Consider the following 21,370-nt stretch of genomic DNA (forward strand, 5'->3'; position numbering starts at 1 on the left):
TACACTTTCACAAAACACGTGTGCTCTGGTCGGCTGCCTGCTAGGAACTGACATCTCAGATCAGAGTATAGTATAAAGGGGAAATAGATTTGTGACCTTGAATATTTGACTTACATTTTTAGTTTCTGCAGTTCTGAGTGCAGAAGAACTTTTAATTCTTACAGTTACTCTTGTGGATTTGAACAAAATAAAAGTTTACATTTTAGACGAGTTAATTTTCATAAACCTCTGATTTTATATTTTGTCATTTCTGTAATGTACATGAAATTTTCTGTTTTAGGTTTATTATGGAACATTGCATTAAAAATAAAAACAATTTATTAACTAGTTATTGTGAATAATTTTTACAGGCATATAACTTAAAATTCAATAAAATGTATGGACCTTAAAAGTAAATTTTATATCATTATCTAATTGCCAGTATTATGAAGATTATCTAATTTAATTTGTATAGTCTCAAGCGTACTATACAGATGGAGCAATTCCTCTTCATCGAACTCGACTGTAACTGTGTCTTTTTTGCTGCTATCAGCCGACTTTGCTAGTTTGAACTGAACCCTAGCCTTCGGTATCACCTGCTTATTACAAATTTGATTCGCAGTTTCCAAATTTAGCTCCCAGTTAACATCCTGTAGTTTGAAACTATTTTCAAAATCGCCGACGTCCTTCTTAGTTTCACTAGACCATAGCTTAACAAACTCTTCGGCTTTTTCAGCATCTAACCCCAAATCTTCTATCAACTGTTTTTGCAGAACCGTTGGTTTGATTATAACCTTACTGGCCTGCTTGAAAATATATGCGATACTTTGAATCAACAGTTGCAAATTGTCTTCTGTTAATTTTAGAGAATCTTTTAACTTTTTCAATTCTTCATCGGTGAATAGCTCCTCGTTTTTGGTATTTACTATGTGAGTCAATAGAAGTTTAAACTTTATGGTTGTCATGGAATTTATTAATCCTGTACCATTTATTAACCTGAAACGAAAACCGTTCGAAGGACCTTTGAAATATTAGTAAAAAAACTTACCTGGAATTTACTGTGAGCCATTTTAAACTCATATTTATTTAATTTAATCAGTACAAATTTAGGTTAGAGTACATGACTTTTAAACAAACGTTTGACATTTTTGTTTAAAGCTGACTTTACACTGGGTAGATCACAAAACATATAATATAGGGTAGATCATATTACGATTTTTGAAAATTAGTTCTAACGTCCAACGTGTTGGTCCTGGCGATGTTGAAAAAACAACAAGAAAACCAGATGTTTTTATTAATGATTATTTAAAAATTTCGATATGTTTAGGTTTATTTTTATAATAATATTTAGACATTTTTAATTTAGATAATTATTTGCTAGCTGTTTACTAGATATTGTGGGTATAATTCAATGCTAGTTGAAGCATCTAGTCCATAAAGTAGTTGTTTCCCACAATATAATCAGTTAAAAATCTTGTCTATGTTAGTTAGTTTAGATATCTTTTGTATTCCATATTTTTCTTGATGTCTTATGCATTCCATATTTTTGATATGGAAGAATACTGATTTTAATAAAATATTTAGGAAAAATTTTGGAATTAATTTATTTCAATGAGCAAACGAAATAAAGGCAAAACTAAATTAAGAAATCCAAAAACTATTATAAACAATGAAATTTTATTATTTCTAAAATATAATGTAAAATACAATCAGGTAAAATGTATGTGTTATTTTTAAAATAACTTTAAAAATTGTCTTTTAATTCACATTTTCAAATTTTTTATATAAAATAACACTAAATAAAACAACTTTCTAGTTACACCTAAGATTTTGTCATTTGTCAAAAAGGTACACAATGAAAATAAAATCCATCCTTAAATGGCAGATATTAAAAAACCGAATGACTTAAAGATATATTTTGGGAAGTTATAGAAAATAAATATTATTTCTGCAAATAATAGGAAGTAACGATATTTTTAAAATACTCTGGTATTATGCACATGACCTTGTGTTAAAATAAATAATACCCTGAGACATAATATCAAAAATAACTGCAATATTAAACAAAACAAATTAAAATACAACACCGACCCCTCTATTTTTCAGAAGTGCCTTTGTATGCGAAATAAGGCTTGAATAGGACATCCCTAGCCACGCACTGTCTAAGCATTTCCGATATGTACACAGAAGAGGGTACAATTCCCCCTTCAATGGCTTCGAAAGACGGAAAGAGATGAGGATAGTTCGTAGTTGGGATGTACCTGCTGTTATTTTTTATTTTTGTTGTAGATTTCTTTGAAGATGTGCTTCTGGCTAGTTTCTCACTAATTAAAGTTATACCGATATCCACAACATCAGACAACTCGTCCTTTACACTTCCAACTTTTATGAAAACGATTCTACGGCTAGGATCTGTACATTCCACTACACATATCAACACTTTCTTCGAAACCAGTTCATCGAACCGTTTAACAACCTCATAGTTCCAGACATGTTCACTGTGTGGTTGTAAATCACTTAATGACGCCCTAACAGCAAAACGAGGCACTTCATAAAATTTTTCTGAAAGATAATATATATCTTCCAAGTTGACCATACACGTGTACCCAAAATCGAACAAAAACACAATTACTTTTTTATCTAGCGTAAGTGAATGTGGTATACTAACAATGAGTCCTCTGTAAAATGCATTTTCTGTAAAAGCTGTGCAGTACATGTTTTCTGAAATGGAGTTTAAAGACATTTTATAACGACTGCTATATTTATTATAAAAGTCTGCCAGAAACCTTTGAAATACGTCCAGTTCTTGCTCCTTCACCACTATCCAAAACTTTGAGGGGTCATATATATTACTTACACGCATTCTGTATGTTTCACCGAGTTCCCAGTTTTGCTTATCATAGTAATGAGGTATTTCGAATTTGGACTGATCACAGTGAGAAAATATATAATTGAAATCGATATTGTGTGGCAGATTCATCCTTTATTGGGTGCGCTGACCTAAAACAAATATTTGATACTATTTATTATTCTGTCTGAAATAAAGTGAATTTGAATTTAACAGTTCGTGTTTAGTGTAACGTACTCTTCATAGTATTCTGGTAAAATATTAAAACTTGGAAAACAATTTTCATTGCAACATAACCTGCAAAGTTTCGGTTTTGTATATAGTTGTATACATTTTGTACCATAGACCTTATTATCCCACAGAGGTAATAATTACTTCATTTACGCCATAGAACAAACACACTTCTCTGTTCTATACAGATCGCAACCATAGACAAATAATAATATTCCAGTTCTCTGGAAAATTGCAGTAGCTTTGTTCCAAAAGCAATCTAAACCCGTTTATAAACGTTGATCCAAAAAAAATTTTTTTCTTGAGAAAATGACCTACTATGAATCCATGATATAGGCAACAGAACATACAAGTTTGCAAAAAATTTAAAAATATTCAGTAATATATATTTAATTATTTATCAGCTTGCTTTACAACATTCTTGTTTAAACAAATCTCTGATGTATTGCACACAATTATCAACACAGCATTTCGAAAAATACATTTATTTTCAAAATTATTCATATAACTCAAAATCAATTCTACCCAGCGAATAGAAATTTGAAGATTCCCCACACTTTCTAACCATGGCACCAACTGTGAAATAATTCTCTTTTGACCACTTGACCATCTGTTGAGTGCTGTATGGTCCATGAATATCTTCATCCTCAACTTTCCACTTAAATTCCCACATTATCTCTTTCTTCACTTCCTCTTTAGTTTCACACATTGTAACGGTGGAAATTTTCTCTTTTTCTTTCACGTCAAAGTCATCAGCATACATATCCAATACTGGCTCTGCCACACCCGTTGCTTTTTTCTTTCCTTTGCTTTCAACTTTGGTTTTTATTTGCTCATACGTTTCTTGATATATATCCATATTTCCTTTTTCTGTTAGAATTTGATTTGCCAATTCCGTTAATTTTATAACGTCTTCATTTGTATTTAACGTACCGGCTTTCTTCCGTCGCAATCTTTCCACACTTGACAACTTCATATCAGCAGCACCTAAACGCTTGATAGCTTTGTTTACAGTTTCACCAGGCTTCATATATTCTAACATGTTTTTATAATTTGATATCTCATCGAAATCATCATTCATTTCGGAACCTGAGTCACTTTCATCGCCTAAGCCTTTCTCATCAATATTATATTTGTCTTTGGAATCTGACGAAGTTTTAATTTTTTGCCAGTCAATGTTGTCCAACCAATTGTCTCTTATCTCTTTCTCATTATTCCATATGAAATGGCCTTGTCTGTCGAAATGACCTTCTTCCATTTCTTCCTTCATGTTAAAGGCAGTCATCTTTTGCTCCCCATCTTGCCTGGCAATGCCCTCTTCTTCGCCTTCTATATCATCAACATCTAAGACGTTGTCTTCATCAACCTCATCCTCTTCATCACTGTCTAATGTGTGTTTCTTGTCGCTTTGCCTTTTATTGTTTGGTACACGTTTGATTTCCTTTTGCAAAAATGCTGCCTCATAATCTCTTTTCGACATTGTTATATATTACTTTTTTCATGTAATCACAGAAATCAATATTTTTCGAGGTTAGCTTTGCTTATCAAAATCGGTGGCAAACGTATAACTACAAAATACGTTTTATTGCACCAAGACACTTTCCAATTATTTGTGTTTGAAAATTTACCAGCAATTAATTAAATTTAATTATTATTCTTTGTAAATCGTCTGTACAAAATCAAAATCTATAAAATGTCAAATAAAAATCTTTAATTTATGTTTTCATTTCCCATCTTTCTCTTGTCTGTAATCTGTAATTTATGGTAAAATATACTGTGAAAATTGCCTAAAAGTCATTTGAACTAAATTTAAATTCATATTAATTTCATTTTCAAAAATATTTAATAACGTTTTCAACCTAGTTCTAGGTACCAATTAAAATTTAATTCGTGTGTTTTTATTAAATGGCTGTGTAGAACTGGAATAATAATTTCTACTTTTACGTTCTTTAAGATTAGTTCAAATATTCAAAACAATATGTCAGATGTCAAATACAATTTGACAGATGTGTTTTTGTATTTGTAATTGTTCCACACAGAAGTTTTAAAATAATCTAGATATGAGCATTCCACTTTTTCCAAATTTAAAACCAAGATTGATGCATTCCTCTTGGTTTGATGTAGACCAACCTTGTGATGATGAAGATGAAGTGTCCCAAATGGAAAGAGAACACCAAAATTGGGTTCGTAGGATTTTACTTGCATTCATAATTATCTGTTAATAAAGTATTTTAGCTCCAAATGATTACCCAAAGAAATTCTGATTTGACGCCCATTGGAAAAACTGCTTCAGAGGTAAAACTGAACAACAAACATTTAGTAATATCTTTCATAAAAATTTTATGTACTTGTAGAATATGGAAGAAGACGAGGAGGAGGATGATGAGGACGATAATGATGATGACGATGAATCTGAAACTCATGACGAGGAAGAGGAAGATGAAATTGAAATGGATGTTTCTCAGGAACGTAATTCGCCAGTGGATGTTAGTATTAGATTAGTACAGGGACATGGAGTACGATAATTGTGCATATAAACGTGCTTTTATTTTGTTTTCTTGTATTTCTTTAAATTTTAATTAAACTTGTTTTTATATGTGTAGTACAACAAAGGTTCAATAAATTATGATTGAGTAAAATTCCCCGTTTATTCATTTTAGTTAATAAAATATATTCATTTTTATTCCATTTTGAATTTTTTCTTTTATATACATGCAATTTTGAACAGACAGAATATGCAGCAGCAATATTTTGGTTGCCTATGTAAAGGGGCTCAGAATATCGGTTGGTCGACCTGTATTTTGACATTTGCCGTCATGTTATGTGACCACGTAAAGAGTTAAAAATAAACCAGGTCTTCGGATCGCCGATGTAGAACCGAATGTCTTCGAAAACATCGTTTCAATTTGTGCAATATTCAACTTACTGCAATTGTCAAGATTTTGATTTAACGATTATGTGTAAATGGTTATAATTTCCGTTTAAAAGAATTGCAGTTTTTAACCCCTTTAATTTTACCTGTCTTCCCAATATACAATGAAGCTATATTAACTGTTAACAAGAATCACGTTAACCTATAACTTTTCATAAAAAGTTAGAGGAATATGCTCTATATTTGAGAAAACTATTACTTTCTAAAATAAGTAGATGTATTATAACAATTACATGGTGCTAGTATCAAGATTGAAGACGAAGAAAACCTAATTTAAGGTAAGTTAACTTTTCACAAAGAATTGACCGTCCCAAATTACCTACAACAGTTTCATCAGTAAGTAGTAGTTTTGTTTGATTAGAAAAGGAGTGAAACAATTAATTGGTTAAGTAGAAATGTAGATTTTTCACATACATACAATACTGAGTATCAGCATATGCAGTGGTCTATAATTTATTCTTAAGAAGTGTCATTTCTCCATTTTGCAGTTTGTCAAAACATGAAGATATTGTAAAACGTTGTCTTCGTGTTAACATTTCTTTAACATTTATTAAAATCAAATATTACTCTACACATACAAAAATTCTAATTTATGAAAATTTGTTTGTTATCCTTTTTCATATCATCTGAAAGCTGCTAATAGTTAATTTTGTAAAATTTCAGTTGCTCGTTTGATATAGGTATCAATCTATAATTTTATGTACGTATGTCGATTTAATATAAATAATATAATAAAGCCTATAAAAGGCTTAACCGTTATAATTTATTATATTTTTGAACCCTAAAAAGACATATTATTGTTATAACATTATCTAGATCTGTTACTAATGTCCAAATTCCTCTCTTACAATTAGTTATTAATGCATTTGCTCGGAAAAGCCTTTTATGGCAGCCGTATCAACAATTAATCCCTATGATCCGTTTTCTTTCAAACATCACAAATTTTTATCCTTCAAATGAACTCTGGTTCTTAGTTTTCTTAAATCATTTTAAAATTTTTGGAAATATACTTCATCGGAAACGTTTCCTTGTTAGTGTACATTTTTCTCTATCTTCATTCCTTTTTAGTGCCAACCAAGGGGCCATTCACTTTTAAGAAATAAAATTATTGCCATTATTCTCAATAAACCAGATGCAATGCATATACCTAATGTATATTTTTAAAAACACCATTAACATTGTTTTTTGAAGAATATTCAATCATTTGAGTTGTTGCTGCAATATTTCCAGTAATAATATAAAGACAAGACTCAATAGATGAAATGTTTCTGATAGTTCTGAACTATTATAAGCCTTTAATACTGCTAAAATAGATAAATAATGTTTCATTAATAACAAAGGTTTGTAGGTATGGAATTTCAAAATATATTGCCATATACTTCGACACAGTCCTCGACTATCTAATATCTAATCCAGCTCGTCCAAAGGTTACTCTTACTCCTCCCGGCAACAGTCACCAAATAATAAAAACCAATCAATTTGTATCCAAATAAAAAATTATCGGTCGCTGCGACAGCACATTTCTAATAACTTAATAACGTTCAATTAAAACCCCAAGCCGGCCTGATAAGTCCGGCTAGCGAATGTTTTCGCACTGTTGAATAACGCACGGTTACGTTATAGTATACTTTTGCACACGGCACCAATTTTGCGCACGGTTTTGCACGCGATGGCTTGCACACGGCACCAACGTGGTGTCGGGCCGTGTGCAAGGGTTTTTTAGCAAGTCCTCTTCTCTGATCGCAGAAATTCAGAGGCCGCGATAGCGTTCCCTTCGTTCCGTACCGTAGCAAGCGGAGATAAAGCTTTTTGTTATCGGAATCGACAAGTCATGACTTCAGACACGTCGTGGTTGGCCGTTGCATAATCAGTAGTAAGAATTAGAAAAAAAAACACTGTCTCCTGGGAACCTGTTACTAGATTGGGAGATTTACTTTTCGTAATTGCAGATATTTCTACAGTAAAAATATTTAAAACATGATTTCTGATATCTAACAAAAAATGACTAAAATTAATTCTTCCATTTTTTATCGGTTGATTTTAAAATGGGATATTAACATCATTTTCAAAGTTCTTTTAGTGGGTAGTGGTCAAATATAAACTTGTTTGTTACAATGGACGAGAATATACCTATTTGTTATAATTTTAAGGTAACCCTCCTATCGGAATTCCAAAAACCGTAACCTAGGTTCCTGGCTTATTATAATTTATAAAGTAAAAATACTATTTTAAATATCTATAGGATTTGACCCAGAACCCAGATGTTTACCTATTTATTAACGACTCTTCACTTCCGAGTAATTTGTGAAATTCGTATTCTTTGATCGTTTTTTTCTAAAGAAATTCGCTTTAATGATCTGAAATGTTAAAATGCTAGATAGTACCTATTCTAATAAAAGGTTTTTTAGTGTAATATTGCGGATGAAGGTACTTATCTACTAAAATTTCTGATATTTTGTTATTTTGTGGTGGCCATTTTACAAAAGTGAAAACAGCCTGACCACAATTGTTGTCTTATTTCTTGGATATCAGTTCTAGTTTTTCAAGGTATTTTACAGATAACCAGCAAATAAGATTGCCTTGAAATGTAAATAAAAATAAAAAGACGTTATTTAGAATTATCTCTGTTCAAAGTATCTACAGGGCGTTTTCAATTTAAAATCTGAGATTACAGGATTCAGGATTGGATTCTTTATTTAAAAATTAGGGTACTTTGATCTACTTATAAACGTCTGTCTGATTTTCTTCTATATTAGCAGATATGATACCTGTTTTACTGGAACGCTGGGGGAAAAAAATGTACTAAATTGTTTTAAAAGATTTTGGACAATACCCTTCCAATTTTTTTTTGGGTACTTTATATCTTAAAAATTTTTGGAGATACAGGTAGTATAGAAAAGCAGAACCCGGTAACTTTTCATAATGCTCTTGCACATCCGCTTCTAGCCATACATCTTGAAAGAGATCGAGATCGCCGTTACATTGCAGTTACTTTCCGCATAAAATAACCGATCACGGCCCCGCCCACCGCGGTCTAATTACGTCTATTATTGGCCGAAATATCGGGCTTTGCTGTAATGAAGAAAAATTTGCGGTCCCTATCACAAATTTCCCTTTCCAGGTGAACGATATTTTCTAATTGTTAAAAATCCGTCGTCTTGACAGTCCAGCTCAGTGTTTGGTTATACCGAGCGCTCGCTCGATCATAGCAGCCAGTAGAATTGGTAGATTTCGGTTATTTTGTTATTTTAATCAGTGCCAGTTGGTAGATTGGAATCGGCCACGCATTGTTGAGCGACTGAACAGCCTGAATTAGGTCAGTACTTTCGTAAGTCTGTTTCTTGCCTACTAGTTGGATAATTGCAATTTTGTATGGAATTTTGTTTAGTTGCACAGGGCGAACCGCGATATACCGATTTTGTTTCGCTTCAGTCATTACTGAAATCTAAACATTGAAATGCAATTGGATCTGGAAATTGGTTATTTTTAAATTTTCGCGTTATCTATTTCTCTTTTCTATTGGGAAGTCTGCCATCGGTGAAAAATTTTAAAAAAATGAACGCCCTTGCGCCGAAAGGATTAGATTTTTGCTTAACTAAAAATCTAACATTGAAAAAATCCGACAAATGCAAATTACACATCGCTATTATATCGCGCTCTTCAAAAAATTGGTTTTGACTATTTGAATTTGTTTGTTTTTTATTGTTTACATAGCTAGAGATGTTTTATTCTAGTATTACTTCTTCTTTTAATATTGGTAGCTAACTAGGTAAAATGACTTGCAAAAAAGTAAAATAATGTTGGTCTGGAAATATACCACCTGGGATTGAATTCAACTTGTTAACTTGAAAATTTTAAAAAATCTGATTTTGTTCATCAGTAAAGTGTCATTTCATTATGAGATGCAAAATGTTAAAAATTCTATTATACTGCGCATAGGTACCTATTATGTATGTACTTACCTTCAAGGATCGTATATCAAAATTTTTAGAAAATCCTACCTTAAAAGCGTAGAGAGATGTTCAGAAATGCAGTAAAAATAAATAAAATTACCTACAGATGTGGCACCAGAAGCTTTTTCTTTCCAATTTTTACTATAAGCATTTATCTCTATCTCGATCTCATATTACTAAAACACATTGTATAGTTATTGAACTTAGAACTGATACCTAAAAGCTATTTTACATTTACAATTAATTGATGAATTAATTCATGAAGTCGCTTCATCAAGAAATTGGATAAGTGTAATGCACTAAATCTGCTGTCAAATAACTTCATGAATTTATTCATCAAGTTCTTGACGAATTCTAATTTTCGTCAATTTCTTCGTGAAGTTCAGAAGTACCAACTCAACAAATTTCCAGCCTCAGATCAATAATGAGGTTATGTTATTGGTATATATAAATAATTGTGTGGCATCGTACTAGTTTTGCATTGTTTTTACTGATTTGTTACTAACAAAAGCTAATGTTTATATAATATTTGTCAAAACGGTACCGCTGTTGTATCACTACCATTATGAGTGGAAGGGTGACCTTTTTTAAATTTATTTGCTTCTTTGATTTGTTGGTAGAACTGATTCATGGGTCAAAAAATTTCACAAAGTCTGTAGCAGTGTAAAACCACACTGTTTACCAATAAATTCGTGAATTAATTCATGAAGAACTTTGTCAATTTATTAATGAATAAATTGTCAATGTAAAACAGCTATAACAAATTGAAATTATAGAGAAAAGTTAAATAAAACCGTAAAGTATATTTTAACCGCCCTGTATTGACCTGGTTGTGAAAAGTTTCTGATGTAGTCAACTTCTTTTGTTTAAAATTATAAATTAATTCAAGTTTATAACTAGAATTGTTTTTAAGTGAATCAAATTTCATCTGTTTCTGTAGTAATTTCGCCAAATATATCCAGAAGTACAGGGCGATGGAGTAGGAAAACCAATTTTTTTAACTGAAGATTGCTTTATTCCTTTATTAGGGGTTCTTTTCTCACAGCGATTCATTTTATTTTTTTAGTCGATCTTTTCTTACAGTTCCATTATCTTTTTTGTACGGAACATTTTGCAGAAATGTGTATCACGTAACGCAACCTAAGCTTCAAATACTCGTATAGTAGAATTTGTAGAATGAAAGTCAATTAAAAAATAAATCATTTAGCTTTATTACCATACAATTAAAGATCATAGGCCAAGTATAAGCAGCATAAGTTTTTCTTGAAGTACCATTCCCTCAATTTTTAATCCCTCAACGAACTACGCCTGTAAAAGTGTAAGGTTGATTTTTAGTCGTGTGTTAAATTTTGTTTAAAAAGTCGCCAGTACGAATTTTCCAAATTTACCCCCAAAAAATCGTAGCAAACCTCGATTGTAAATACATACACTTTGCTTTTTAAATAACCCCACGAAAAAAATCTAGTAGGGTTAAGTCAGGGGAGCGTGGCGGCCGTTCAAGCGGCCCACTTCGATTTGGAATTTGTGAAAAGGTAATTTCTTACATCGAGACGAAAATGTGGAGGGGCACCATCTTATTGGAACCAGACATCACCAGCAGGCATATCGTGTTCATTAAGGTTTAGGAAAAATTAATTCCGGGCTGGAATCAACTGAAAACGTTCCGTTTAAGCAAAAAGTTGCTTCGTCAGTGAAAATTATATACCTAAGTTGGGTTGTCCTTCAAATAAATTTTTTAAGTTGGACACCCAGTAGATAAAAGCAACTTCATTTAAACAAAGAAGCGATTAACTGGAAAACCGCAGCGATAATTTCCCTTTCCAAACCCAGGTGAATGATATAATGATTTGATTCTTGGTCTTCCCTGGCCGAGGCGAGCAGTCTTCGTTCGGTGCGCTCGCTGCAGTTTGTAGCTCGTGCGTTTCAATTTTTTTTTAATACATTTGTTGCTCTTTACAGTGCAGTGTACCAGGACAGTATAACGCTTTCCGTGAACTAGGTTAGTATGATAAATGAATCGTTTGGAATATTAACTGTTTCCTGAAAATTGGATTGTTGGAGATGTCAAAGAAATTAAACGCCAGGTGTTTTACCTTCAGTGCAGTCACAGGGGGGGCTTTGATTAGCGTTAACCAGTGTCAAGTTGATGTACAGAGTGTGGCATTTAATTTTACCGGTATGGTTTCCTTAAAAACTTTTGCTGGGGTGAAAAATTTAAACTACTTTGATCGAACGAGTTTGGCGAAAATTTGTTTGATCAAAACAGTTTGAAGACGACATAAAAATCAACCTCGGACCCTCATATCTTCAAATTAGTTTAACCAAACCGATTTCATCTAATTAGTACCTAGAGTAATAGCTAAAGCTACCCTAAAAATGACCTAAAGAGCTATCGGTTTATTTTTCCGAATAATGTTTTGTTTTCTGTCCTATTCCTATTCTGCTATCATTGTCAAAACACTACAGTCCGTACAATATTTGTCTTTCTACCTCGAGTGTCGAATACGATTAATTCCAAAAAAATGACGTACACAAGGGTCTACTTAGAATTCTATCTCGACAAATATCGACTGCAGATAAAATTGCAAAGATCTCACAGTTGATTTTAGAAGCAAATATGGAAAAAATGTCCAAAATTTAGTCGACAGATTTCTTTAAAATTTTGGGGCAATACCATATTGTCTATGTTGAAATATAAGATTGAATCTGCAATAAATATGATGTAAAAAATATAAATTTTATACGTTTATTATACACACAAATAACTGCATTGCTGACTAAGGAAGGCTGCGTGAGACTGAGAAAGAACGCACTCTACTAGAAAGAGTAAGACACAAAGGCGGCGATTAGTAGGCGGAGCTATCTCAGATGAAAACTTATTTGTGTCGATCCGTAAATATATGATAAAGAAGCACCTTAAATATTAAATTTTATTATTTTATAGAAGTACGTATTTTTTATCAACGCGAAATTATTTTAAACAGTTTAACAAGATAAAACAAAATTTCAATCTAAATTAGTAAAGATTGGTTAAATTTTGATAGTTTTTGATTTGAGTAGCAGTTAAATTAAAACAATATGTAAATAACAATTGAAATGCAGGGAAATATTTAAAAACAAACAAAAGTGACTGTCGCACCACTTTTTCGATGCAAAACAAAAAACATTCGGTTGCGGTCACAAATCTAGATTTCTTTTCTAGGTTTGTGGTTGTGGGTTAATCTAGTACACGAATCCAGAAATACTCCTAAGGACTATAAGTTTCTTTTTATAACAACGCCATCTACAGCTACGAATACAAAGCAAATATTTGTATGCCAAGGTGAACCCACTGGTTTTACTATGAGCTAATGTTTCTACTATTAAGCCTTTGTAGTTGGTAGCTCATTTATGTTTTGAGCTGGTACCTGGTCTTTTAATTTCTAATAACCGTTTTATATTGTCATTCATGAAGAACTTATGTATGTCAAATAACATCATAAATTTGTTCATGAAGTCCTTTTCGAATTAAAACCTGTTCAAATTTATGAAGTTCAGTTTTCAATTTGTTTTTATTTACCCACTGCGACTTGCTTGCAATGTTGGTAATAGCCATTTTTGTTTCAATGAAATTCACGAAGTTTGGCAAACGTTAGTGGGGACTTTAAGTTACTCACCCTGTAAACAAGATGTTTCAACCAACGAAAGTGCCATTTTTAGCGAAATATTAAATTACGAAAAGTATTTCAATAACTCTTAAAAAATGTACCCAATCAGAATAAAATTTGTCGTACATTTCTAGCTACTGTTGCTACACATGAAGAAATTTGTGATTCCCCTTGTTAGAGACGTAGCTAAAGGAGATTTTTGAAGTTCGAGACATGTAAATAACAACTGGTTCTTTAACAATTAACATATTACCCGGGAAACCCCAGCTCGTTTCGTTCCGGTCTGTTTATTTTTCTGTACACCGCCGTTTTATTCATGCTGAATATGGCAACCTATTAACGTTTCAATTATTTGAAACCCTTTACTAGCTGATATACCCACGCAGACGCCGCTGCATTATCACTCTTTATGTACAATTGAAATATGTTTGTTTTTACCAACGATAAGTACTTGTAATAGAGATTAATACACTCTAATTGTTTTCAATTTCAACATTAATCAAACAAATGTACGATTGTTAATCTGGATTACTTGTGTCTGTCGATGGTCGAAATCATTGGTAATTATTAATTACACAACTGTCATTAATTGATTGAAGCGTATTGGTAATAGTCTGTCGCAGATAATCATCTAGGCATAGAAATTAATGATCTTAAATCGTTGTATAAACTCTTTTTACCTGTGTAGAAATTTTATATATTAAATGTTATTATAAAAAAACCCATTTCAGTTTGTCTGTCATTATCGTTAGAAAATTACATCGAATTATGATACCTATATAGGAATAATTGTATGGTGCCGACCTTGAGTAGTAGAAAGTGTGGCATATCATTATCAGATTAATGAGGTGCTTTTCATTTTTAAATAGTGACGGCCCAGACCATTTTTTCTGCACCCCGTAGAGAACTTTAGTGAGAAAAATTTTCGAATGTTGCACATAACACATATTTGCAAAATATATTTTTTTTCATAATAAACTTATATACGAGATCTGTTCAGGAAATAACCGAACTTGATTTTGACCCAATTGAGATGCTGACGCTGACCCCTTCTGCAATTTCTTTGACAGTCGATTGGCGATTTGCACACCAGATCTTTGACTTCCTGATCCTGGGAGTCAGGCATTCCTGGTCAAGGAACATCTTCAACCATATCACTACATCTGCTTTAACGTGTAATTCAAAAAGTTCGGTTATTTTCTGAACAGGCCACTATGAAGAAAAATTAATTTTGCAGAAAGAAACACCTGATTGTATTTGTTGATTGATAAAAGTATTTTGTAAATATTTATGCAATCCTTTTTGGGAACTGAGGAACTACCATCCCTATTTTAATATTTTATTTTCCAAAGACACGAAATCACTAGATCTCTATTTGGAGGTAAAAATCATCCTCTCAAAGAGGGTATAGGTTCAATGTTTGTTTATCAAAATATAGCTACATATTTTAATTTTCGCGAACTGTCACTGTTTTTAAATGAGATAGTGTAGATATTTGTTAAGCTACATATTTATTTTTATTTTGAATGTGTTTTGTAGTAGCCATGTGTTTTGCGCGATATCACTTTTATCAGCACATTTGTTCTGCACCAAAGTAAACCAAAGTTAAACCAATATTTTTATCTTCTTATCTAAGCAATAAAACCACTTAAAAGTTAAATATATGTAACCTTAATAGCGTACCTTAATAATTTGCAAAACTTGTTTTCAATAAGACATACAATTTATTACATTTGTGTGTTTTTTCAACTATGGACTTGCCCAATTAGACAAAATACTAAAATTACAGTACAATGCTTTGAATTTTCTTACATAAAATTATGATAATCATAACTTATCTTGAAAGTTATCTCGCTGGACTTCTTAATAAATTAAATAGTACAAAATTAAGTAAAGGAATGTGTTTGTATGTTAAAAAAGTTATCAAAGACAGTGGAAGCCACTCGAGATAATAAAAGTTACTAGTTTGGTTGTTGCTTTGTATTTCAATTGTTTCTAAAAAATTGATAGTGTTATCGACCATCTCAGTTCGGTACGTTGAAAAGGGTACGATGTATGTGCCCAGATTAAGTAGAATATTTTTGTAATTTGTTATTGTTCGTCATAAACAGAAAATTTAAAAAGTTATTTTGACATTGGCCATATAGTCGTCACAAACATTAGTTGGGTACATTAATATTGTTTGTAAATATGTAAGAGTTTTTACATTATTCATGACTATTTAAGAGACAAATTTATTTAGAACCAGCTCAGTTAGCAATCCAAGAAATGAATTAAATAATTGCAAGATCAAGATGTAGTGTTAATACATTCAAATTAGTATTTCCTCCGAGACGGGTAATAAAACAAGAAAATTTTAATGGTTTCTGTGAAATTTAAAATTAAAATGTCCACTTATCAGTTTAATATACAGGGTGTTAGTTTTAAAGTTGGACACAAGAGTATGCAATAGTACTTAACAAATAGGGTTTTCCATATTTAATCCGAATGCTTTTCTGTGATTCTGGACACTTGTACAATACATATGCGATGTACTTTCCTATTTTTGTTCTTAGGTAGATGATCCGTTTCAGACGTAGGCAAAAAATTATCATCCTCTTGGCGTGCTTACTATTTATTTGCGTAATTATAGCACATAACGATAGGTTAGAATGTTAGCGAACAATGTGTGAATTTCATTTAACGATTGCCTTCTTTCTCAGAAAAATGGACCACATGGATCACTCTCAGCACAGTATGCACGACCACCGTGACATGAAAACGGACATGGGCAGCGGCAGCCGGGTGGACCACAACCATGGAGATACCGGAGATATGGACATGAGCCATGGAATGTCTATGGCGGTAATTTTTTTGCCCTTATTATATAGACACTATAGAATTCTCTCTTTAGTACCGTTGTGTAATTTCTGGTACTCTGTTTTCAGTTTCATTTTTCGATCAGCGAAACGGTACTTTTCGAAGGTTGGAAGTTCGCTACAGTTGGCGGCCTAATAGGTTCTATGATAGGAATATTTTTTATGGCAGCTATATACGAAGGACTGAAATACTTCAGGTAAAACACACGGAACAGTATTTTTATGGTTTTTAGGTGAATCGTATAATTTTTTTTAATTTCTTTCAAAGTGTGTTTCTATATTAAATTATAATTTTGCGAAATTTCAATTTCAATTTTAAATTACATCGAAACGTCGTAGTACAAGATTTTCTTAATGAACCAATTTTTTTTAGGGAGTATCTTTTCTGGAGGACGTACAACGCACTCCAATACAGGGCGGTTTCGATTCCAGATAAGGGTACGCCTCCGGAAGACAACCAAGTCGTACAGTAAGTGTCCCTTGCCTTCGTTTTAAATTAATGGTGGAAGTATTTTGTTGTTGCTCATACTCCGGGGTAACAGCTTATCGTGTGTTTTCATTTTTATATGTCTGTATCACTAAGTTATGTCTGATTTACATTCACGGGTTCTGCATAATCAGTCGAACGTATTGTTTAGTGTTCGTTGCCCCATCAACAGACATTATTCATTCGATTTGTTAAATGTGTGATATTAATACATTTCGGCATAAAATAAACACATAATGTTGTCTGGGCAAAGAATGATATAGTTTTCATATTAATCCATATCATTGTACACATTTTTTTATTTATTTTCTCCTCGCAGAGTAATTGGGGAAGTCGTTCACAAAAAGCCGTAAGTTTGATGTTTGGATATCATTTTTGCATGCCACTAACATATTACGGCAAGCAAATTATTAAGCTGTTACAGAAAATAATTCTAATTTACGAATTTCTTTGCAAATAAATCCATTTGAAGGTATAGTCTTTCCGATCTCAATTGTTTGGTCGCTACTCAGCAACTCGACATTGAAATATTTGAAAAACTTGTTCCCATATTTATTTAGCCATACCCATATACAGGTCTGGTCGAACTAAACATGCAGGTGGTAGAAATGTATAAGCCCAGTCAAAGAATGCGCGCGCGGGCAAACGGCGCACAAACACGGCCGCATTGGGCGACCGGCCATAAATTTCAGTTGTTGACAAATTGCCTAGCAGTGCAGTGTAGCAATGCCAAGCAGTAACATATTTTAATGAAAATGTAAATGTTTTTTGATGTCACAACCAAAATTTACCATCAAAATAATAAAAATGTTTGAGCACATAAATAATTAAAATATGTCGTTGGCCAAATGAACATATAATAGAAAGTTTCTATACATTATATATAAATTATTATTTTTTACCTTTAGCAGAAGACTTTTTTAGGGACTCCTATGAAACTCATTAAATTTTGTTGCTAGGCGTTTTTATACATGTTCAACTGACTTCGGAAAGACTATATTTACTTCACTTACTTTTTTGCTTGTTTGCTAATAGCACTAATGTTTTTATCTGTATATTATTTTCCGTTTAGATCGTTGTACAGAAATATAAACATACCGAGGGTAGCTGTAGGTTATGAATTATTGTTCTTCTCTATTTTCTTAATGTTAATCTGATTTTTGCTTTCATTCGACTGTTGGCGAATTAAATTGACCCAAATTCAATATTTTGCATATTGAATGTAGGCATTATATTGAAATACGCATGCGTTTGACTGTTTTGGACTGCTCCGGGAACAAAGCTATTAGTTTTGTTCCTAGGGCAATCCAAAACTGTTCCTGGTGCTATTATAACCTGAAATCAAAGCAGTTGATTTGTTGAATTTAGAAAATTATGGTGGATTTTTAAATTCAGCCAATCTACTCTTTGATTTCAAAATTCAGTTTGTAATCATGAGCGAAAGAACTGAGGTTTCTCTTCAACTAGACCTTCTGATATTGTTATATTTCTGTTTGTGTAGACAATACAAATTATTGTACTTTTATGTTAAATTTTACTACTCTCTCAACTGTAACGACTCTTTTGCCCGTTTCCTTGCCTTGTCGTTCACAAACAAGAGACATATAAAAACTGAACGCAGTTAAGCGTCGACTCCAGTTCGATCTAACAATTTCTCCTTTGCAGGCCGACGATGCTGAGCAAGATACACTTCTTGCAGACGTTCCTGCACATGATCCAGATGATTTTATCGTACTTCCTGATGTTGATCTTCATGACGTACAACGTGTGGCTGTGCATAGCCGTGGTGGCGGGCGCGGCGGTCGGTTACTTTCTGTTCGGCTGGAAGAAATCGGTTATAGTGGACGTTACGGAACATTGTCACTGATACCGTGGGTCGTCGCCAGCGGACGATAATAAGTACATAGCAAACTTTAGATTCTTAAGATAAATACTTAGGTTAAAAAAGTGACTCGAGCAACTAATTTGCGGAAGTAAAATTAAGGGAAGCAAAACTGTTTTTTTTATGTATAAAATCTGTATATACAATTGATTTCTTGGGATGTATACTAGGAATTTTAGATTTTTTAAAGAATGTTTCGCGGTGTAGGCGCCGAGACGCCTATTTGTTTTATTATTTTAATAGTTATGGAAAATATACTCTCTGCGAGTCTTATACACCTATTTGTTTTAATTCGGAACAAACTTTTATTAGCGTTAACGTTGAGTTCTGGTCTCCAGAAGTATTTTTAATTAAAAAAAAATTTAGTGCGACCAAAGTTCTTGTAAACTATGAATTAATTTCTTACACTGCCTAAAGGAACTTCCACACTTCTCTCAATATGTATCACGTACTGAGTGGTTTGATTTTCTTTATCAAACTCTAGGAATAAGTGGATTATTAAAAAAATTATAATTCGCTATACAGGGTGGTCCATTAGCGTGAGGAAGTTTATATAGAAGTTGTACAGAATCAAGAAACCTAAACTACAAAATTAATTTGAAACATACAGGGTGATGAGTAAAAACGTTGCACGCCAAATATTACATTTTTTAAATCGAACACCCTGTATATTTTTAAACATGGATTTCCGAGAAAATTCTGTGTGTGGCAACATAGTTTATCATTTTAGTGCAGGGTTGCCAAGTTGTGTAGAAAATTCTTTGAATTTTGGAAAAAACATGACCTCGAAGAAGTTGTATTAACTTTCAGCTACTAACGCTCGGAACAAAATAATTAGACAGAGTTATAGGCAAATGTTAGGCAAAGATTCCTATATTAGCTAATATCGATATTTTATACAGGGCATTTTTTATAATATGATCATTTTTAGAAAGTTTAAACTTGATTCTCTAAAATTTTTCAAATGAAACACCCTGTATTTTATTGTTGTATTTTATTCACAAATTGGTCTACATCAACTTTTATTGAATATGTTCTTTATCTAAAATTGTTAGTGTTAAAGATACAGCAACATTTCTGAAAAATTTTAATTTTTATTATTTTACAGAATACCACAAATAAATAACTAATAAAATTAACTCAAAATGGAATGATACATTATGAACTGACAAGTTGACACAATGTGACAGTTTTTTCAAAAGCAACCAAAAATTATAAAAATTAGGTTTTTCCAGAAATGTTGCTACATCTTACAAACTAACAACTTTAGGTGTAGAACATACTTAATAAAAGTTGAAGTGGACTGATATGTGAATAAAATAGAATAATAAAATACAGGGTGTTCCATTTGAAAAAGTTTAGAAAATCAAGTTTTAACTTTCTAAAAATGGTCGTATTATAAAAAATGCCCTGTATAAAATATCGATACTAGCTAATAAAGGAGGCTTTGCCTAACATTTGCCTATAACTCTGTCAAATATTTTTGCCCCAAGTGTCAGCTGTTGAAAGTTAATACAACTTCTTCGAGGTCATGTTTTCTCCAAAATTCGAAGAATTTTCTACATAACTTGGCAACCCCGCATTAAAATGTTAAACTGTTTGTATTGCCATATATAGAATTTTCTCAGAAATCCATATGTTTAAAAATATACAGGGTGTTCCATTTAAAAAATTTAATATTTGGCGTGTCCCGTTTTTACTCATCGCCCTGTGTGTTTCAAATTAATTTTGTCCTTTAGGTTTTTTGATTCTGTACAACTTTTATATAAACTTTTTTTCTGTATTAAACAAGGGCGTATATACTCCATTCGAGAAATGTTTACTTTTTCAGGTACACTCTGTATGTCGTTACGGTTTCCTCACAAAAAATTACTTTTTCCTCAAATGATTTACAAATGCACCAAGTTCCATTCCTTGAAATTTGAGAATACCTTTTTAATGCTTTTTTAAACGCATTTTCAATTTTTCGGTGTTGCAAAAAAAATGGACAGAAAATGCCTATTAAAAAAAACTCGCCACAGACAAATTACGAAAATTTACAATAAAAGAAATATTTTATGGTTACAAATAAAAAATACATAAAATAAACCTGTGCCCGTTAATTTGTATTATGCAGGGTGACCCATTTATTCTGTCAATTACTGAATTTCATACCAAACTTGGGTCCAAGTTGCTTAATTTCTTTTAGTGTTGAGATGTCCGTATGATATTTACGCCAAATGTAACTACGAAGATTTTTATAAATGTTTTATTTAGAAACGATCAAATTAACAAAAAAAATTCGAGACGATCCGTTTTTAACCACAAAATGAGCAGAGATTTCGAAAAAGAATCAATTTTCTTATAACAAAGGTACCTGCCACCCTCTTTTCTGCGACATCAATAAAACTAAGACAATGTTTCGTTTAAAAACACTTTTTTCCCGCCAAAAATATTTGTTAATATTTCAACAATGGAACATTTGCCTGTTTATCTGAAAAAGTAAATATCTTTCAAAGTAACTTTTACTTTTTGATAATACTTCTGTTCTGAAATTGTCAAAAAAAATATAAC

The 21,370-nt window shown here is 32.1% G+C and overlaps 5 protein-coding genes and 1 long non-coding RNA gene across 15 annotated transcripts; 2 read left to right on the top strand and 4 right to left on the bottom strand.

Moving 5' to 3' along the window:
* Positions 1-306: 306 nt before the first annotated feature.
* LOC108917817 (COMM domain-containing protein 10-like) lies at positions 307-1,116 on the bottom strand. Its single transcript, XM_018724579.2, has 2 exons — positions 1,028-1,116; positions 307-975 (listed from the first exon to the last, which is right to left on the bottom strand). Exons 1-2 carry the CDS (start codon positions 1,057-1,059, stop codon positions 411-413), a joined length of 597 nt encoding a protein of 198 aa, XP_018580095.1. The 5' UTR covers positions 1,060-1,116; the 3' UTR covers positions 307-410.
* Positions 1,117-1,698: 582 nt separating this feature from the next.
* LOC108917822 lies at positions 1,699-3,153 on the bottom strand. Its single transcript, XM_018724583.2, has 2 exons — positions 3,065-3,153; positions 1,699-2,979 (listed from the first exon to the last, which is right to left on the bottom strand). The coding sequence occupies exon 2, from the start codon at positions 2,957-2,959 to the stop codon at positions 2,075-2,077; it is 885 nt and encodes a 294-aa protein (XP_018580099.1). The 5' UTR covers positions 2,960-2,979; positions 3,065-3,153; the 3' UTR covers positions 1,699-2,074.
* Positions 3,154-3,527: 374 nt separating this feature from the next.
* Positions 3,528-4,758, bottom strand: LOC108917793 (CD2 antigen cytoplasmic tail-binding protein 2 homolog). Its single transcript, XM_018724552.1, has one exon. It carries the CDS (start codon positions 4,536-4,538, stop codon positions 3,555-3,557), a length of 984 nt encoding a protein of 327 aa, XP_018580068.1. The 5' UTR covers positions 4,539-4,758; the 3' UTR covers positions 3,528-3,554.
* Positions 4,759-5,070: 312 nt separating this feature from the next.
* On the top strand, positions 5,071-5,697 carry LOC108917826 (anaphase-promoting complex subunit 15). Its single transcript, XM_018724588.1, has 3 exons — positions 5,071-5,241; positions 5,294-5,353; positions 5,413-5,697. Exons 1-3 carry the CDS (start codon positions 5,119-5,121, stop codon positions 5,581-5,583), a joined length of 354 nt encoding a protein of 117 aa, XP_018580104.1. The 5' UTR covers positions 5,071-5,118; the 3' UTR covers positions 5,584-5,697.
* Positions 5,698-5,963: 266 nt separating this feature from the next.
* On the top strand, positions 5,964-19,094 carry LOC108917886 (high affinity copper uptake protein 1). 10 transcript variants are annotated; one of them, XM_018724687.1, is made up of 7 exons: positions 15,640-15,782; positions 16,146-16,235; positions 16,293-16,434; positions 16,518-16,645; positions 16,822-16,917; positions 17,255-17,284; positions 18,601-19,094. In XM_018724687.1, the coding sequence occupies exons 2-7, from the start codon at positions 16,150-16,152 to the stop codon at positions 18,800-18,802; spliced, it is 684 nt and encodes a 227-aa protein (XP_018580203.1). In that variant the 5' UTR covers positions 15,640-15,782; positions 16,146-16,149; the 3' UTR covers positions 18,803-19,094. The 10 variants fall into 10 exon arrangements, with proteins under 10 accessions (XP_018580206.1, XP_018580207.1, XP_018580205.1 ...); XM_018724690.2 differs by lacking the exons at positions 15,640-15,782; positions 16,146-16,235 and adding an exon at positions 5,964-6,268 and having other exon boundaries at positions 18,601-18,802; XM_018724691.1 differs by lacking the exons at positions 15,640-15,782; positions 16,146-16,235 and adding an exon at positions 9,164-9,306 and having other exon boundaries at positions 18,601-18,802.
* On the bottom strand, positions 6,735-7,616 carry LOC108917888. The gene is made up of 2 exons (XR_001964816.2): positions 7,138-7,616; positions 6,735-7,079 (listed from the first exon to the last, which is right to left on the bottom strand). It is a non-coding gene; the product is annotated as an uncharacterized LOC108917888 (long non-coding RNA).
* Positions 19,095-21,370: the final 2,276 nt, after the last annotated feature.

This window comes from Anoplophora glabripennis, unplaced genomic scaffold (assembly GCF_000390285.2).
Source record: "Anoplophora glabripennis isolate ALB-LARVAE unplaced genomic scaffold, Agla_2.0 scaffold17, whole genome shotgun sequence".
NCBI lineage: Eukaryota > Metazoa > Arthropoda > Insecta > Coleoptera > Cerambycidae > Anoplophora > Anoplophora glabripennis.

Bases quoted from the DNA above. Each gene is read 5' to 3' on its own strand.
- LOC108917886 (XM_018724687.1), top strand. From the start codon at position 16,150: ATGATCCGTTTCAGACGTAGGCAAAAAATTATCATCCTCTTGGCGTGC. The intron at 16,918-17,254 runs GTAAGTGTCCCT...TTCTCCTCGCAG, and splicing joins GAAGACAACCAAGTCGTACA to AGTAATTGGGGAAGTCGTTC. The intron at 17,285-18,600 runs GTAAGTTTGATG...TCTCCTTTGCAG, and splicing joins GAAGTCGTTCACAAAAAGCC to GCCGACGATGCTGAGCAAGA.
- LOC108917817 (XM_018724579.2), bottom strand. From the start codon at position 1,059: ATGAGTTTAAAATGGCTCACAGTAAATTCCAG. The intron at 976-1,027 runs GTAAGTTTTTTT...TTTTCGTTTCAG, and splicing joins TGGCTCACAGTAAATTCCAG to GTTAATAAATGGTACAGGAT.
- LOC108917826 (XM_018724588.1), top strand. From the start codon at position 5,119: ATGAGCATTCCACTTTTTCCAAATTTAAAACCAAGATTGATGCATTCC. The intron at 5,242-5,293 runs GTTCGTAGGATT...AAAGTATTTTAG, and splicing joins AAAGAGAACACCAAAATTGG to CTCCAAATGATTACCCAAAG. The intron at 5,354-5,412 runs GTAAAACTGAAC...ATGTACTTGTAG, and splicing joins TTGGAAAAACTGCTTCAGAG to AATATGGAAGAAGACGAGGA.
- LOC108917822 (XM_018724583.2), bottom strand. From the start codon at position 2,959: ATGAATCTGCCACACAATATCGATTTCAATTATATATTTTCTCACTGT.
- LOC108917793 (XM_018724552.1), bottom strand. From the start codon at position 4,538: ATGTCGAAAAGAGATTATGAGGCAGCATTTTTGCAAAAGGAAATCAAA.